At 39.0% G+C, this 18,398-nt stretch overlaps 1 protein-coding gene across 1 annotated transcript in view; it reads right to left on the reverse strand.

Moving 5' to 3' along the window:
• Positions 1-5,280: 5,280 nt before the first annotated feature.
• elfn1a (extracellular leucine-rich repeat and fibronectin type III domain containing 1a) overlaps positions 5,281-18,398 on the reverse strand; it is a 67,072-nt gene continuing 53,954 nt past the window's right edge. Inside the window, exon 3 of the mRNA XM_018701925.2 lies at positions 5,281-11,341. Coding sequence (XP_018557441.1) covers positions 8,584-10,956 — 2,373 coding nt within the window. The 5' untranslated portion in view covers positions 10,957-11,341 and the 3' untranslated portion in view covers positions 5,281-8,583. The remainder of the gene's footprint in view (positions 11,342-18,398) is intronic.

Consider the following 18,398-nt stretch of genomic DNA (forward strand, 5'->3'; position numbering starts at 1 on the left):
CCTTTGTACAGCACATAGAAAAACCATGGCTTGGATTGGATGAGAATATTCTCAGACATAATCTGCAACAATTTTGATAAATTACTGTTGATCACTGTTTTAGTCATTTTATATGCAAAAATGCCAAACATTTGTGTCAAATGGGAGAATGTCCTTTTTGTTTTGTTCTACATTGAATTGAATAATTGAATATCAAAATTAATATATCACATACAAATACATTTGAAAATTTCATTTGCAAGGCCTGCTGGTCACTGTCCACACTGGAAATGCTATTATTTCATCACCCTGCAAAGCAGCTTTATATGAGCTCTATCTGCTAATTATCCTTGTGATTTGAGCTTTGATCTTTGTGCAGATCTCATTTTAGAGCCCACTGTAAATGCTCTGCTCTTCTTAGTTGATCACCCATATCCAATTAGACACTGAGTTTGACAAGAGCTGAGGAACTTTGGGTGTTTCTTCTCTTCAAATACTCTAAACTCAAGCCTTAGTCATGCTCTGCTGACAGCTGATTAATACACTCTGTGCTTATCCAGGGATAGAGGATCTCCATCGCTAAACTTTGCGGAAAGGTTGACAGGGGAGATGTTTATGTGCAAGTAAAGGGGGAATTTTAAAAATGTCTTGCAATGAAAGTAATATTTGTGGCCTGTGTTCCACCTGGACTTTGGACATGAGCTTTTGTCTTTTCACAGTGTTGCTCTTCCAGGGAAGAAGACCAGCAACAACATAAACAAACGTGTTTGGGGATTAGGTTGACCTTTTTTCCCTCATTATTATCTAGCTGTTATGCTGTTATGCTGTGTCCCCTAAAATATTTGTTTGTTCAGGATCAACATAAACCTTGAGGTAAAGCCCCACTTCTGTGATCAGTGTACTGCGCCCTGTTTTCTCAACCGTGATGTGATGGAGTCTGCAGCTCGCCGTTCAATCTGTGCTCTGTCTGAAATCACTCGCCGGTTCTCACATTCTTTATTCCCTACATAATAAACACTCAGTGGGTTATTAAATAGAGAGCAGCAAATTTTGAACATTTATGAATCATCAAAAGCTGCTATTCATCAGTTGGGACTTTATAAATTAAATCTGAAAAATTCCAAAATTCTTGCCAAGTACAAGCGTGCATCAGTGTTGGGTGTGGTCAGAAGAGTTGGAACTTCATATCAGGGATCCCTGTTTACATTGGGTGATTCATGATTTGTGCTGTGTGCCAATTCAGCTCTTGTTTTCAAACAGAGAGAGCAGTGCCATCCAAGCAGGCAGTAAATACTGCTCATGTTTTAGAATAGATGGTATTTCAATTCTTTCCCTGTCTTAAAAAATATGTTTGTTTGGATGGTTTTCAGGCTCAAAAAAACATCACTGCTGACTCTTTTCCATGGCAGACCATATGCGTTTTTAGCAGTATGTTTATCCTTGCAGGGTTGGTCTGTCTGGTGGACAGTCGGTGGGTCCACCACTTTGGCCCTGACTGATATACTGTTGAGTGGTTTGCTATGAATTTTTTAGATATTCTTGGCTCCCAGAGGATGAATCCTCGGGTCTTTGATGATCCTCTGACTTCTACTCTACCTGCAGGTTGACATCTTTGGTTTTAGCAAAATGTCTTTCTTCAATGAAATATCTCAACACAAAATTTTGTACAGACATCCACATTTCTCAAATGATGTGTTTCCTGACTCTGATAGTCCCCCAACTTTCTGTATAGCGCATACTTCAGGTCGCTGTGCCCAAGTACAGCCGCACAGAGCTGCTTGACTTGTCCTGTTAAACTGAAGACTGTGGCTGTCCAAAATCTCTCTGTCACTCACCCCCTTTACTCCCTATATAATACACATTTAATTTCCTGTTTAGTGAGCAGTAAATTGAAATTTTGGACATCAATTGATCATCATCACTTTGAGTCACCGCTGGAAGATGTAATGTCACCATATGGTAACTTTTGATTCTCTTGAATCATGCATTGTGGGATTGCCAGCAAAAAGTACAGTGTATACCACGGACACCACTGATTTTGAATACAGTGCGTGTTATTATTATGTTCCAGTTTCCATTGATTTCCATAGAAAAACTGACTTACAGTTAAATGGTGTACAGCTCTTATAAAACTTTTCACTGTTGGAGGTTGGTCCAGCATTGCCTCTCCCACACAAAGATTAAGGAGGACTTACAGGTTGAATCTGTGTGTAATTTCTGCCTTAATGCTAACCTCTGTAGTTCAGTGATGTGAGTAACAAGAGCAAATCAAAGTCAATGTGTTTCACAGTCTCTCCCCTTCATTTCCCTCCAGGCAAGCCAAACAAGCAAATTGCAATACAAAGGCAGGAAAAGCAGCACTGTAAACAAGCTATCGATGGCAGAGTGGAGTCAAGCAAAGTGCATCTATATGGTTATTGCTTTGTTGTTTGAGTTCATTGTGTTTTTTAGAGACGTAATGAGCAGTTTCCCAGGTAGTGTACAGTATATGAGGCAACTAGCATGCCGGTAAGACCCCTTTTAGCTTCAGGTACTGAACTGATATTGTTTATGTGGAGAATTAACAGGTATCAAATGCAGTCATTTTTTCAGTTTGACAGAAGATGTAAAAGAACTAAGTGATAGTCAGTCACATAAAAATACAGCTTTGGCCAGTCACTGTGATTTTGAATGCAGTCTGGACAGTGTGCTTGTTTACTTGCCTCTACTAATCAGCAGCCCCTGCAGATATTTACCACTCATATGCTTCCAGAAAGCAGAAATAGGATGAGCAAACTCATAGAATCTTTAATATGATGATTTTGACTCTGTGAATGGGCCTGGACTTTTGCCTTTAGTGAATTGTGGGTGTAAGGACATACAAAAAGCTTTCAGATGTAGCCTTCTACCATCTGTTAGTGTTGCAATCGTGCTGCCTTGACAATGGCAGAGCTCCTACGGCATGCGGCTACATTATGTCAGGGTCTATTGAAGCTACTCTGGTTGGAAGAAAATGTGTTTGTGCTCCTTTTCTCCTGTGATGGGTGTAAAATGACATGGAGAGACACTCCTGCTCTTTGACTATGAGAGGATGACATCCAGACCTTACATTTACTGTTTCTGTTTTCTATATCTGAAAAAAACAAACAAACAAACAAACAAACAGTCTAACACTGGTAATATCATCAACAAACTGCACTATGATGTTTTTTGGCCAGTTATTGACAGGGACAAAAAATATACAAACAAAACAACATCATGGGCTCAGAAAATCTTAAGTTTTTTTTTGAGTTAATACAGTGCTCACTGTCATTATTACCTTAATCGCATCAAAATATGTGGTTAGGTGTGTATGGAAGCATACATGATAGTTTTAGAATTAATATCAAAATGAGACAGACAAGCAAAACTGACATGAAAGTCTATATTGGTGCACCATTACCAGGCCCACATATGAGCCACAAAAAAATCCACCCGCACATCTGCAGTGCCATGCTCCTAATTTATATTGCAGAGTAATGAGGTTCAGTTACTCAAGAACAACACTGTTCGTACTAAAGACAAAAGTTTGATCTATAATGTAGATGATTTGATTAGATTATGGAGCACCTTGCTGCTAAAGTTGTGCTTTAATGATGACAAATGGTAGGACAGGTCTTGGCAGGTCTTACTTAACTGTGTCAAACGGTGGATTTCACCTAAAATAATTGAAATTGGACAGGAAGGCTGCATATTTTGCCAAAAGAAAATGGTATTGTTTTTTTTTTTTTTTCATTACCATAAAAGGTTTTGCTCAACTGGTGTTCATAATGCTGCATTTAAGAGTTTGATAAATTATATATATCAGTAGTAAGTATCAGTACCAATATCACCTTGCTTAAGTATAGACCACTCGATCCAACTGCGTCATGTTCCAGTTGCACTCCGGCTCAGTCACAGCTCCACCACGGTTTTAATGTCTATTGGAAAAAGTATCTGTTCCTCTTCCTCAGCGACTAACACAGTTGTTTTTTCAACAATTTGTTTGTGTCTTAGAAGCTCAAAACATTTGTAGCTCATTCAGATGTGGTAACAGAATGCTTTGTGGGTATTAATTTGTCATCTTTGAGTTTCTCTGTCATCACTTATTTTAAATAGCAATACAGCTGTTCATGCCACACCTGTCATTAACCTGGCTCTTGACAAGAGAGATCCCCATTTTTGTGCACAAGCCTGAGAACAATTTACCCAAAATAAAAAAAAGGACTGTTCCTCACCATTGAAAGGTAACTTGTTACATTTCACACTCAAAAAGTGAGAATGAGTGTGACTGAAACTAATCCAGAGTTACAGAGGCGCAGTCATGGTAGAAATGGGTAGAAATTTTTAGCCTCACATTTTTGGCATAAAAAATAGAATAAAAGGCCTGAGGTAGTATCTTTTGTGTGAAAAACACTTTGCAGTCGTAGCTACAACTCTGAGACGATTCTGCGTCAACAGCTGCTGCCGTGATATGTGGATCTTAAAATGCTTTGCACAGATGGAATCAGGAGACTTCAACCTTTCAGACTATATAAAACTTGTCAAGGTTGTGTGAAGACTGAATCCAGCACAGACCAAAACACATCTCTAATAGCACTACCAAGGCCAAAGTATTTCACAAGTGGGAAGGTAACCTGGATGGTAACTGGCAAATGCATTGCACAGAATATTGAATAAACTGGCAATAAATATAGGCACATTCTAGAGCTGATCTGATAAAATTTGGCAAGACTGAAACAGAGCAGAATGCATGCAGTACAGAAATGTTAAACTATGGTTAAGGTAGTTTAGAAACATTGTTGCGGTTTTCATAGTTTGCTTGCAAAAAGTATTGATTGATTTTTTTCAAAACTGGAAAATATTCAGAATAATTTATTATGTATTTTGGTCACAATTCCTTATCAAGATTTGCCTTATGTTTACAAAAAAAATGATAATTGTACTGCATGTCATTATCAGAATTTTTTTAAACTCTTAAATATTCATGTCAGTTTTGGCCCTCAAAAATCCAGTACTGGCTGGGTCATCATACATTTGGAAGTGAATTTCACTGTTCTGAGTTGTGAGCTGCCTCAGCATTTAAAAAAAAAAACAACAACCAAAAAAAAAAAAAACGAGAGTGAAAAAAAATCCAATGCAGAGGCCCGAAAAGGGTGTCAAGTGACTGACATTGTTACACTGCCTAGAATGTCTCCGACAGCTGTCATAGACCCTGAACGCGACACAGCCGGATCCAGTGGACAATGGCACCTTTAAAGTGATTCTGGCATAGAAGTCATAATAAAGATACTGAGTGTATACTGTATGTGCACCCTTAACTTTATTTCACAGTACTTTGTCTGAAAGCAGATAACATAGTATTTAGAAATAAAATAAAATAAAAAACACATTTTGTGCTCTTGTTTGTTTTGATGCACTTTGAACAACAACTGTTGATCTTTCTAAAGGTTTTCTCAACACTTTAAACTCTTATTAGACACAGAAGTGCTACAATATGCAGTATAAAAACATGTTGCTAAATAGCTAAATGAACTAGAAACCTGACAGCTCTCAGAAGATACTGAAATGCTTTTATAAAAATAACAACAAATGGAGACTCATCAACAGTATCAACATTGAAATAAAACAAAAGGAAATTTACACTTGTACACATATCCCAAAATCTTAAGGCGGTTGAAATATTAAGTCAGACAACCAAGTTAACACTTTACAAGGTGCTTACATAACACATTCACATCAGGCTCATGAATGCTTCATTTCACATTAATGAATAATAACAGCGTCATGACACACTTACATGGAATGGATGCAGCATTATGACACAGAAAAATACAAATGGGCTAACTGATGCCTGCAGTTATACTTACATACTCAATGTCTAATGGAACAAAAAAGAGTTGATGAAAAAATATGTCACTAGACAAATTCATTCCCTCGGGTCAGCTCTGATAACGCAATTCACAGTATGTACAAAGCAGTAAGTCACTAAGTCTGATTTAATGTTTTGTAATTCATTGATGTGGAAGTGTTTCATATTTCACACTCTGATGTCCACTTTTTGAGTATGCAAAATATGTCATGAGACTGAAAAGTTAGACAGAAATAGAGGTGCAGATGAAGTGATCTGATCTGACACACAGTATCTTTGGAAAAATGTATCAAGAATCAAAGCAGAAAAGAATGGTTCGCCTGGTGTTGGAGAGGAAAACACAAAAAATGTTTGTGCTTCAAAAAGTGGATCATCATCTGTTGTCTGGAGATGATGTCTGCGTATTTTTTTAGAGCACCACACATTCTGGGCAAAGTTGCTTCAGGGCTGTCCTCACTTACTAAAATCAAATTTGATTTTAGTAAGTGAGGACCACAAGAAGTGAGTTTCCATGTATCTGTGTTCATGGGCATTTCTATTTTTGTGCACAAAATAACTTGAGTGGAAACACCAGAAATTTGAAAGATATTGGGAAAAAAAATAGCAGACTGTAGTGTTCCTCAAATTGATACATTAAACATAATAAATGCCATATTTCTATTATGTTTTCAACATTGTTTTCCTTCACTGAAGTTGAGGTTTGACTGGTGCTCTTTTAATTACCTCATCTTGTCGCCACGTCTTCTTCTGCAATGGTATAATGGCACCCGACTGGAGAATAGCACCATCAACTGCTGATCTTGATGCGGTCAAATATTCACATAAGAGTAGTGGATGGACTTGCACACTTTTGCTGTGTTTCTGGTAATTCTGTTAAAATTTGCACTAACTTTGGATGGACACTTGACTAATGAGAATAGCAGAGTTAAAATAGAAAGAAGATCTGCTGCAGCTTGGGAAGTAGTTTGCTTTGCTTCCTTAAAGACTAATAAGCATACATAATAAAATATTTTTTAATACCTTTGCAGCCCTAGAATTGAGAGATATGAAGTTTAAGTGCTGAAACTCAAAGAGCTCTTCTCCCTTGAAAAACCCCCACATCCTACACTGACAACACATTTAGAGTTATATTAGTTACAAATGAGTAGGAGAATTGAAATCATATTTATTGCTTATTCATAAATATGCAGTGAATCATCATGAGCCTGTTCGGAATAAGTTATATAAACGACTTACAAAGAGAAAGCGTTAAGTCTTATATTTACTCAAAAAACTTCATGATATACAAATTCACAGCCAGTAAGTCAGAGGATTCAGTTTCACATTCTCAAATTTTACTCTAGCATGTTGATATTTGTCTGGTACGTAGCTTTCATAATATACAAAAAGATTTAACAGCCTAGCAGTTAAAAATAAAAATGTAGCCTCTCAGCAAGCAACAAGGTCCAGCCGAAAAACAAACTACTTTCCTGCATTTATCGGATCAAACATTATGCAATATAATACACTGGAAGAAATATTAAAGCAAAGGAAAAGAGAAAAACACAGTCGGTAATAGCGTTAAATAAATATTTCCTTGAAAATATACATAAAAGCTGCCATAGACAGATCAGAAAATGTATCTGTTACATTCATCCATCGGGCTTTCCTGCAGGGAAGAACAGCTGTCTGCGTACCTTAACAACAGGTGACAGAGTACAGCTGTCTTACCTTTGAAGTGTTAGTTATTAATAACAGGCTTTCAATACCATATTGTGTGTGTAGATGATGTTGTTTCCCAATGTTTTCACTTTTAAAGGTGTAACTGATACAATTAAAAAAAAAAAGAACAGTCAACATGGACCTACTGCTGTATGTTCATATGATTCCCAGACCGTGCAGAAATATTGTAAACATTTCGGCTTTTTCTACTTTGGTACTAAAGATACAAATGATGGTTCACAAAACTGACGACTGAGCTTCATTACAGCATGTGATATACTGCATCTCACCTGCATGAAGTCTGTCAGAAACCATCCAGTGAATACTGCGTTGTGTGACTAGGGGACTTGAAAACTGAATCCATCTGTATCTTGTAAAATGCATGTAAAAAGCTTTAAGAAAGATAAGAATAAAAAAAACAGGCGGTGATGGTTAAAATGACAAATGTTCTGACAGGTTTAAAGTTGGACATGCCGTTCTTTAGCAAGTTGATCTAAATAAACAGCGTTCCATTTGCTAAACCTGAATCATCCACTAGTACGTTTCCATTTACACAGCAAACATTGCAAATATAGAAACCCACATCTGTACATAGTTTTGTTGAATTAAATAAATGCAGGGAGGGAAGGAAAAAAGTTCTTTTTGAATGAAAGGTCCAGATATTTCTTCCAAAAATACTGAGATTTCATTAGACATAATCTTCATATAGTAGTTTCATATTACACAACAGCAAATCCACTGTCACAGGACTTGGCCATGCGATACCCAAAAACCTATAATCCATTGTAACATATATATTATTAATTTGCAATATATTTTCTCTTTAATAGATAAAAGTTTTCCTGTTGGATGCTTTACATAATATGACAAATTTGAAGAATCTTAACCCCATTTTCCTCACAGTCAGAAGGGAATTTGATACACGTGAGTGAGTGGTTGATTATAATATGGAAGTTTCCATTGGTTCGGTTGTCAGATGAGGTTCTTGTGTCATTTCTGCAATGTGTGGTCCATTTTAAAAACACCTAAAGAGGTTATGATTTATGTTGGGCTGATACACCTTTCCAGTAGTCTAAAATATCATGCAGGTCCTCATCCTTTGCAAACTGGACTTTCTTACGCAGTGCATGCCCTGCGGCCATGTACTCCTCATCTTTGTGCCGTTTCCGATGGAGTTTGAACCGCTCCCAGATGCTGTGTGAAGGTTTGCAGTAGTACTCAGGACTGGAGGAGTAGCTTAGATTGTGATACTGAGATGACAGCTGGGAATATGCTAAGTCTCTGGAGCGGGAGTGCGTAAGTGGCTCCAACATGGAGGACTTGTGGCTGTCAGGTCCTTCGAGCTCCTCTATCTGAGCATCGGGGTATGAGTGCCGGTGGTCACTGTACTGACGGATCTTCTCTGCCTCAGCCCTCAGGATGGTGGCGGCAGGTGTAACAGTGAGGATGGTCTCTCCTGTTGGGGAGGTTTTCTCTATGTACTTGGGTTCAGCACGATAAGGCCTGGGGCTACGCATGGGCCCTCCTGTGGCAGTGCTGGGCCTCTTTGGTGAGACATCAGAGGTCCGATGCCTCTGCAGAGAATGATGGTAGCTGTCCTTGTACACCGGGGACAGAAGGCCAGATTTACTCTGTGGGTGTTCTGATAGTAGTACAAGCTGAGGCTCTGCTGTGGACACCGCTCCAGATTTCACCCCTTGAAAAGAGGTGGATTCTGACTTAAGAGCATCTATGCAGTTGTTAATTATCTGATTTACTTTATCCACCTCTTTTGCAATGGTGGAAATCTCCGCCACTGACCCCTGACTATTCCCAGGCATTCCCATATCACACTCCCTGCGTTCATGGTGGTCCACGCTTCGCACCTCCATGTAGTTTCCCTTCATCATTTTAGGTGTATCACTTATTTCTTGAAATTTGTACTGCTCCATTTCAGCAGCAGATGGCAAGTATGGCATACGTGCCATGCTCTCCCCAGCTAACAACTGCTTCTGCGACATTCGAGAAATAGTCCCTCCTTCCAGTTCTTGTCCATATTTTAGTTCCATTATATTTTTCTTCAGGCTACCTGATTTTTTGTGCTTTTCATCTTGCTGACGTTTCCTCCGCAAGCAATAGTAGACCACCCCCAGAAAAATGACCATGCTAAAGAGGCAGCCTAAAATTGTCATAATGTAATGAGTAGCAGTTGGATTGTTTACAGCTCTGTCCTTTTCAATCCGAGGGCCAGTAGTGACTGTCAGACAAGTGTGGTTGTGTCTGAGAGAGTTGCGTATTGAAGCGACACAGTATGTGTAATTAGTGTGGGGTTTAAGGTTTGGTAGTTCAATATCCTCCTTTGTGTGTATCAGATTTTGAATATCTGTGAAGAAACTGTTGTTATACAGAACCAGGATGTACATCTTCTTGTAAGGATGAGGAATCTGAACTGTGATGGTGGCACCGGTATTTGTTACTTGCTTCAGTTTCATTTGAGGGGTTACTTCCACACTGCTGTAGGTTGTACTGATAGTAATGTCATCTGGTTCTGTGCCTGAGGGACAGTCTTCCAGCCCACAAAGTGTTGAGTCTGGTGGGTTTGTTGTAGACTCAGTGGGAACAGCAATAAATGGTGTTACATAGTCATCAGTACACACTGTCGTGAGCATGTGAAGTGCATTTCGATAGGTTGGATTGTTAGGATTCTGGCTCAGTAAACTATAACCAGAGACACCAGGAGGGGAGTCGCATACCATCCGCTCATTTGTCCTGTTCGGGAAAACTGAGAGCCATTTGACAAAGCCAAGCAATTCACATGAGCAGTTGAATGGGTTGGTGTACAGCTCGCATGTGGTTAGTTTAGTCAGACTGGTAAATGTGGACCCGTCTAACTGCTGGATCCGGTTCATGGAGAGGTCGATGTTCTCAATGTTGGGGCATTCCCAAAAGGCATTGGGTGTCACAGTCTCAATCAGGTTTGCCTGGAGGTAGAGGTACTGCAGCTTTCCTAAACCCCTGAGGATTCCCTCTGTCAGGTTCCGCAACTTGTTGAAGCCCATTTGGAGGACTTGTAAGTTAAACTGAGCAGAAAAGGCCCCGTCCTCTATGTAGGAGATTTCATTCTTCGTCAGGTTCAGGTAGGTCAAGTTGGCAAAGCGACTAAGGGCAGAATAATGGATACTTTTGATTTTGTTTTCATTTAGACGAAGGTCCACAATGGTGCTGTTGATATGCTGTGGGATGGCCTCATAAGGTGGTTGGTTTTGGCTACAAATTGCAAGCCATACAAAGCCCTTTTCACCCTCAATTAACCAGCAGTCTCCACTCACTCTGCCAATATGAGTCAAATATACAATGGCTACAGACCAAAACAAGGCACTCGTCACCATGCCTAAGCTGCAGGCCATTGGTGCTTCTCTGAGAGTCATGTGCAGGGCTGGAAAATAAAATGAACAGAGGGTGATGCAGCTGTGGTTTCAGAACAGCTGAGATGATCCTGTTGGAAAATCAGCCGGATGTTCAACTGTTCTCAGGGCCAGAAACAATCCATTTATTTGTCTCCTCTTCATTGATGGATGGTGTTATTCCCATGTACCAGTCAGAAAAATGTTGAGTATCTGCCTTTATGCTGAGTTTCTTTCATTTAGGTTTGCCTGCAGTGAACTTGTGGTGGTGTGGTTTAAAAGAGATTTCACCACCTCAGGTTGGCTTGTGCTTTTCTCCTTAGAGGTTATCATCATTAAACGGTCTCATCTTATTGTTTCTGCCACTGTCTTCCTTCCTGTGTCTCTTTCATGTGCACGGAGGAATAACCTGCAATATAAAGACGAGAACAGAAAGTTGACATTAATTACATTTTATCAGGTTAGGAAATGTACTTATATTACAGATGTTGGTATTGAAATGTTGCACTCAAAACTTAGGATTTATGTTGACTACAAGCTCTCCTTGTTCATGCTCCACCAATTATTTTGTACACAATTTAAGAGGTGTTTGCAGTCCCTGTGGCAGACTGCTATTAAAGGAAACCGTTGGCCAATTACCACTTGACAGGTTGGGAAAGGCAGGGTCCCTGTTTTCACACCATTAACCTGAGGACTGTCAGATGCAACTATGGGAAGCCAATGTTAAGAAGCTGCATTAAATCAATTATACAATACCACATGAAATGACACTTTGGATCAATGTATTTAGTATTTTCCACTGAAAACCTTCATGCATAAATTAGAATCTTTTTGAGCACTCGATTATATAAGAGAGAAGAGGGAACTTGTGTTCAAGGTGTGATTACTACATCGTCCTAAATTAGATTAAGATCTTTTGCAAAGGCAGCTAAGTCATGTTTACAAAATAGGAAAATAAGATTGCTCTGTAATCTGCAGAAGATGCAGCTGCAGAAAGAAAAATATCCTCAAATGATTATTTTCTTGTTTTCAACTCCTCTTGTTAATCTTCTGTATTTATTTTGTGCTACAGACAGCATATATCCATACAAACACTGTATTTCATCTGTTTTTTTGCTATTTCATACATTAAGATAATAAAAGTGAATCCACTCTGATATCGTAGTTTACAATACAGCGGGCAGGGCTAAAAACCAGTTTCTCCTCTTATTTCAAAATCTCACAGATAATTAAAAACTATATTTGTAGTGATCCTCTGTAGGTTTTGCTGAACATCAGCCGTTGTTGGAACAATTGACAGTTGCAAGATAATGATAAAAAAAATGTAGTGTAACAATAACACACAGTCATAGAGTAAGAAAAAGCGAGGTTCTTTCAGTGGATGAATTCAGAGCACAGCCTCACCAAATCACTCATTATTGCACCTTTCATTATAGCATTTAAGTGTTTATTGGTCAAAGTATTGCTTCTGACAAGGAAATAAAAAAATACCATGCTGCACTAGCACAGGTATTCAGTACTGGCTGAGATTCCAATCACCCATAATAATGATGTGTCTTTTGAAGCAATTTGTTGGATTGATTTTAACATTCAGCAAGGGGATGTTTATACTGTATTGTTTGAGGAAGGATTTAATCTACACAGATCTATACGTTACTGAACTGACATTTTAATCAGTGGAACTTTCATTCTTTCTTAAGACAATTTAATTTTTTTTTAGCTCTCAAATGCAATTGAATGCCTAAAAAAACTGTTAGGATACAATTAAGTCTATGCAGACAATTCCAAGTCTAAAAAGGGGAATTTTTAATTATTTCCTCCATATATCTAGTGTTTACATATCCAGTGTAGTAAAGAGTAATGGTGCTAGTATTAATTCATTAATTTTCAATTGATTAACTAGATCAGAGAAAACACAGTTTGTTTAAGTAGTTACACAACAGTTAGGTTTGGCAACCCAAAAATATTTAAAATAAGTATTCAGATCAATCTTCTAATTTGTAATAAAATGGAAATATAATATGCATATATTCTTCCTAGTTTACCAGTTCTGCCTCTGACACAGGCCAGGATGGATTTGCCTTGTGGGGGGGACACAGAGGGTGAGAAGGGTCTTTTGTGTGTTAGAGGACATGTCCCTACGCAATAGAGATGATCACACTGTTAGATGAGAATAAATGTGACAGTTACTGGCAGAGAGAATATACTTCAAGTTGAAACCCCACCTGCCATCGTAGACCTAAAGACCATTCCCGCTGTCATTTGACCTTTTGTGAGTTAGGTTTATCACATTACAATCACACATAGTGCTGTTGTTCTCCTTATCATACATCAGGTTAGTGATGGAATTCTCACCGCACTGAAACACTATCTCTCATTTGTCTTTTTTGTTTGACCCAATGGGCACAGACTAGCAACAGCACATGGACAACTCTTGGTTAAGGATTAATGGCAGGAGTGTTACTAACACTTTACATGCAAATCTTTTGGCTTTGGTTGGTCTGCAACCTAAATGCAACATGCAACAGCTCTGACGCCTAGAAATTTACTTAATACTATTTTCTATCAAAACACATTTTAAAATAACAGAATGATTTTTTTTACCATGTTATCAGGAAAAAAAGATTCCAGCTCTGAATCATGCCAACTGCACTGCACTGTATGCTGGTAAACTGATAAACTGGGGCATTGCTACTATAATCTGTGGCTTTGTATGTCTCACATAGATTGGAATTGGGCCTAGACGGTGAGATTATATGTAAATCAGCTGTATAGCTCATAGATTAGCCTATTTGTGCCTTATATTACACAAATTTACTGCACACGAGGAAGCTGGTACAGTATTTTCATTGCCAATTCACGATTTCTGCTTTCCCATCCCCACTCTTTGTCAAAGTGACAAATGAATGCATAATACAGCGTGTTGTTTTGCTATGTGGTGTATGCAAAAACCACTTTCAATAAACCCTGTTATTTTGTTAAGTGGCAGCAGCATGAAGATTTTACTAGCAACATGAATCCGAAAAATCCACAACTGAGGGCACATCCTGACATTGAATTCAGATCTCTGCAAGAGTGTCCATACACGCATAAAAGTGCATGACCTGAGTTTCATTCAGAAGTGCATAAAAGACTGTATTGTAAATACAAATGAAAGGCAATTGTGGTGCATAGAAACCGCTTTTAATTGTAATTCTCCTCAGTTCACGTGGTACAAAGACATTATCTGTGACGGGGATGAGGTAATTAGGTAAAAGCACTGGTCAGCTATTCAGGTCCAGATAAAGAGCAAGGAATAAACGCTGTGGTGGCAGACACTGCAACAGAGTGCCAAAGGCTGCCATTGCAAAAACCACCTTCCTGACGACAAGAGCAGCGGCAGAGGAGCAGTGAAGAAAAGAACACTCTCAAAGCCCCTGGGAAGAAAGAGGTTCCAAAATCAAATGTTCCATGAAATGAATATGAAAAATACAGCTCCGCAGAGTATCTGGCAAGGCACAAGATCTCTTAAAGAAAATACGGTGTCTTGTCATTATTCCCCAGTCTTTGACCTTTATCGGAAATGCCGTGTGGCTGAGACTGAGCTAGTCTGACCCGACCTCCGCTCGCTCACAGCGTGGCACGTGGTGCAAGATCCTTTAGCAGACTAAATGGAAGTTTAAGTTAAACCTGAGAAGTCTCCTCTCATTTAGAATGTATGGCCTGTGTTTTGTTTGTCCACAGTGACTCACTCTAGCAAGCCTCCAACTGATTCACTGGCTCACTGCTGAAACCCATGCATAAATTACAGCCGGGCTAGTTCCCCTTGTTAGGGTAAACACAGAAAAACACAAGGATGCTCACACTGATAGGTGATACTGTATCTTTTGCATTCAAAACTGCCTCAACTGCCAAACTGCCTTAACTCCCTCAACTGGTGTCCCAATAAATCCATTGCATATGCCAACAAAAACAATGCCTGCAGTGGTAGGTTGTTAAGGGATAAACAAAGCAACAATCTACATTAAAATTAATTTCTAGTGCTTTAGTTTTATGCAAATCACACCATATTGTGCAGTCAGATCTTCAATTGAGCCTAAGGCAGCCAGCAGTGTATGTTGCCTGATGAGAGCTTAGGTCTATTTGCCACCACAGACCCACTTTCCATAATGGCAGCAATCTGTATGGTCCAGTGCTAGCCCTGAGTGCAGCAGGCCAGAACACCCAAGGCATCAGAGCTGAGTCTATTCCCCTATCAGACATAGGCAGCCATTCCACAGTCTCTTTTCCATTTAGGCTTTATGCGCTGGGTAATGAAGGCTTTTCTTTTTCTTTTCCTGTTCTGTGGATAACCTATTGAAACCCTGCTCTTGAAGAATGATTCAAACACAGCCTTGTAAATTTCTGTTCCAGTTGCTCAAGGCCCCTTCATACTTCACTGGTACCCAGTAAATCTTTGGCTCCTTTTTTCTTTTTAAATGAAAAAAGGTTACAAAACATTGCAAATGCAGCTAGAAATGTGGAGAAATAGAGGTCTATCTTTCATAGAATTATTTTTTTAGAGTCATTTAGGTCATGTGCCAGGGAGAGGGTTGTAGTAGGTGTTGAGGCAGTGACAGGTTCGGTAGCACTTTAAGGGAAATCTTTGAGCTGCAGTAGCTTTCTGTGCTTCACTGGAGTCTTAAAATGTGAAGCTGGAGAGTTGTCCGCTCTCACACAAAGCCTCAGGAGTGCTGCTCCACCAGCAGAAGAGCTAATGCTTTCAAGGCCAACTTTGACAGAAGATCCAGAGCCCCACATTGAGAAAAACCGATCTTGAAACCACTGCGTCTCCCTCCCTGCAAACGGTCGTATATTGTATGCAAACCAAGCAGACTGCACCTCTCACCACCCTTTCTCTCGCTATCTCTGCCTCTCAGTCTCCCCTCTGTTCGACAATGTCTGTCCAAGAAATTTCACTGTGCATACTAAACGAATATTTTTCTCTTCTATCTCCAAGTGTCTACAAAAGCGTGATATCAAAGGATCTGTTTTTACAGTCTCAGGCCCTGCTTTTTGTTGTTTCTCCCCGTGCTTCCTATCTTGTGCTTTGTGGCGGTGAAGGTGCCTCAATCTCTGAGGACCCTCCTCATCCATACCAATGACTGCCCTTTATTTGATGTCATTGAAAATGCATGCACTTCTTGCTGGGAAGAGTGAAAAAAAAGTAAAGATGGGAAACCAGAAGTGGGGAATCAATTGAGTTGAAATGGAACTACTTCTCTTGGGGAAGGAAAACATTGTGCTCATTGAGGTACTGAATTACTTCAGAGAGAGGGAGAATGGGGGCACATATGCTTGGGTTATATCAGAGGATATTAAAGTCATGCATTAATTACTTGGGGAATATTGCCTGGAAAGGAATTGATGGCCCTGTCTTCACTGAATACTGTTGCTAAAAGTTCAGCACTTTTTATGGTTCCAGTGATATACTTGTCAGACTTTGTATGTCTTTTTCAGCAGATAGGAACTCAGCAAATTGACTTTTTTAGTTAGTATAACCTAACTTTGCTTACACGTTATGAGTATTGTACGCCACCTCGATGTACTGAGTTCATTTCTTTTTCAGACAAAGCCTTTAATTCCCACATGACAATTGGAGTTTCCTCCTGATATAAATTGGAGCCAAAGGAAGCTTTCAGCACAGTATTTATCTCAATGTGACCTCCTGAGGCTGAAATAAAGAGATAAATCTAGTGATTGGACATAAATAATGTATGTGAAGAGTTGTTGATCATATATGAGCCTAAGAGAACACTTGAAAACTCTCCCTTAAGATGTTTTGATTTAACAGCTTTGGCTTGATTCCTCACAATAATGTAAGTACTCTGAATATTTTTACTGTGACATCTACATTGTTATTTTATCTCTTTTGGTGAAAAACGCCATGTGTAAATTTATTTTTACTATTTGTTTAAGCTTCATTTCATAAAGTGTACTTCCTCAGTGCCTACTGAACGAACACAATTATCGTCCCCGGTTTCTCCTATTTGACTGTATGTGGAGCTTTTTTTTCAGGTAGATGTTAGTTCCCAAGGCTTGGGAGTAGTGACAGCAGCACTGGTAAAAACAACACTGTGTATTACAGACTGCAAATAAATTAAATTAGCTTTTTATTGCTATACCTCTCAGATCCACTTTAGATAAGATATATAGATAAGTAGAATCATAGAGGAAAGGGACATTCCCCTAGTATCAGATGTAGCTACTTTACAGAAATAATAATAATTACAGATCCCACACAGTCATTCACATGTATTTAATGTTAATAGTTATCATATTCCCATCACATCTTATAACTAATAAAGTGATTAATCAAGTAATCATTGAATCTCAAAAAAAAGGCAGAGCAGCCTGCTGAATGAACACAACACCTCTCCTATCTCTGCTTTTTCTGTACAAAACAGGACCTGCTGTAACTTCACCTTCACTGTGGAAGTAAAAATATGAAAGAATACATATAATATTTATTTTTTTGTTATTTTGTAATCTATCATGCTATGTTTATTAAAGTTTTGCAGAGATTAATAAGGACAAATAACATCTTACTCCTGCCAATTAGCACTGGCCCCTGCTTATTAGCTGCAAATTAGCATCAGGATGATAGGTATTGCTGAAGTGTGGGCTGATCTCACTGAATGCTGATCATACATTAGTGCTAAATGTCAAATAACAGATCCTTTTTGGATAATTAAGGCCTTGAGTGCAAAGGTTGAGCTGATACAGACATGCACAGGCATCCTGAATTTGAAACGGCCTCTCTGTGTATTTGAAAGTTACATTCAGCCCACTTACTACTTGGTATTCCACACAGGTGTCATACTTTGTAAAACTTTAAATGACTTACTGCCCTGCCATCTCTTGTAAATTCCCAATATCTCACTCTATTGTTCTTCAGTGTATCAAGAGTCCTTCAGCAGGCTCATGACCTAGTACAATTCAAGCCTAGACGAGAACAAAAAATCTCATTACAAACTAAAAGCTCTACTTTGGGTGACACCTCTTATAAAGATGATAAGCCATGGAGAATGGCATGGAATCACACTGCACTAATGGAAACAGATGCATCAGTGAAACCCTGCAGGAGAATTAAAGTAGCCCCTGCACAATAGTGAACAGAAAACAAGACAGCAGAAAAGTGCATCCTGCTCAACCTTTCACAGCTCTTTCTTAACATTAGTGCTGTGATCTTTGTTCTGTACTTATAAAAAACTGCTATTCTATAACAAAACCATAACAGTTCAGCTCTACCTGGATGCATACTGAACAGGGGGGGGAGGCAACTGAGCTATAGAGAGCATTTATCAAAGGGACAGGAGCAAAGTAGAGTTTAATTTAATTCTGTACGTTTGAGAGTAAGATACAACTTGGAATAACACCTGAAGGTTTAAATGCAATTTTCCAGGCCATCAACTGACCATCAACTCGGCACGTTATTTTGGCCTCCG

The sequence above is a fragment of the Lates calcarifer genome, linkage group LG11, assembly GCF_001640805.2.
Source record: "Lates calcarifer isolate ASB-BC8 linkage group LG11, TLL_Latcal_v3, whole genome shotgun sequence".
NCBI classification, from domain to species: Eukaryota; Metazoa; Chordata; class Actinopteri; family Centropomidae; genus Lates; species Lates calcarifer.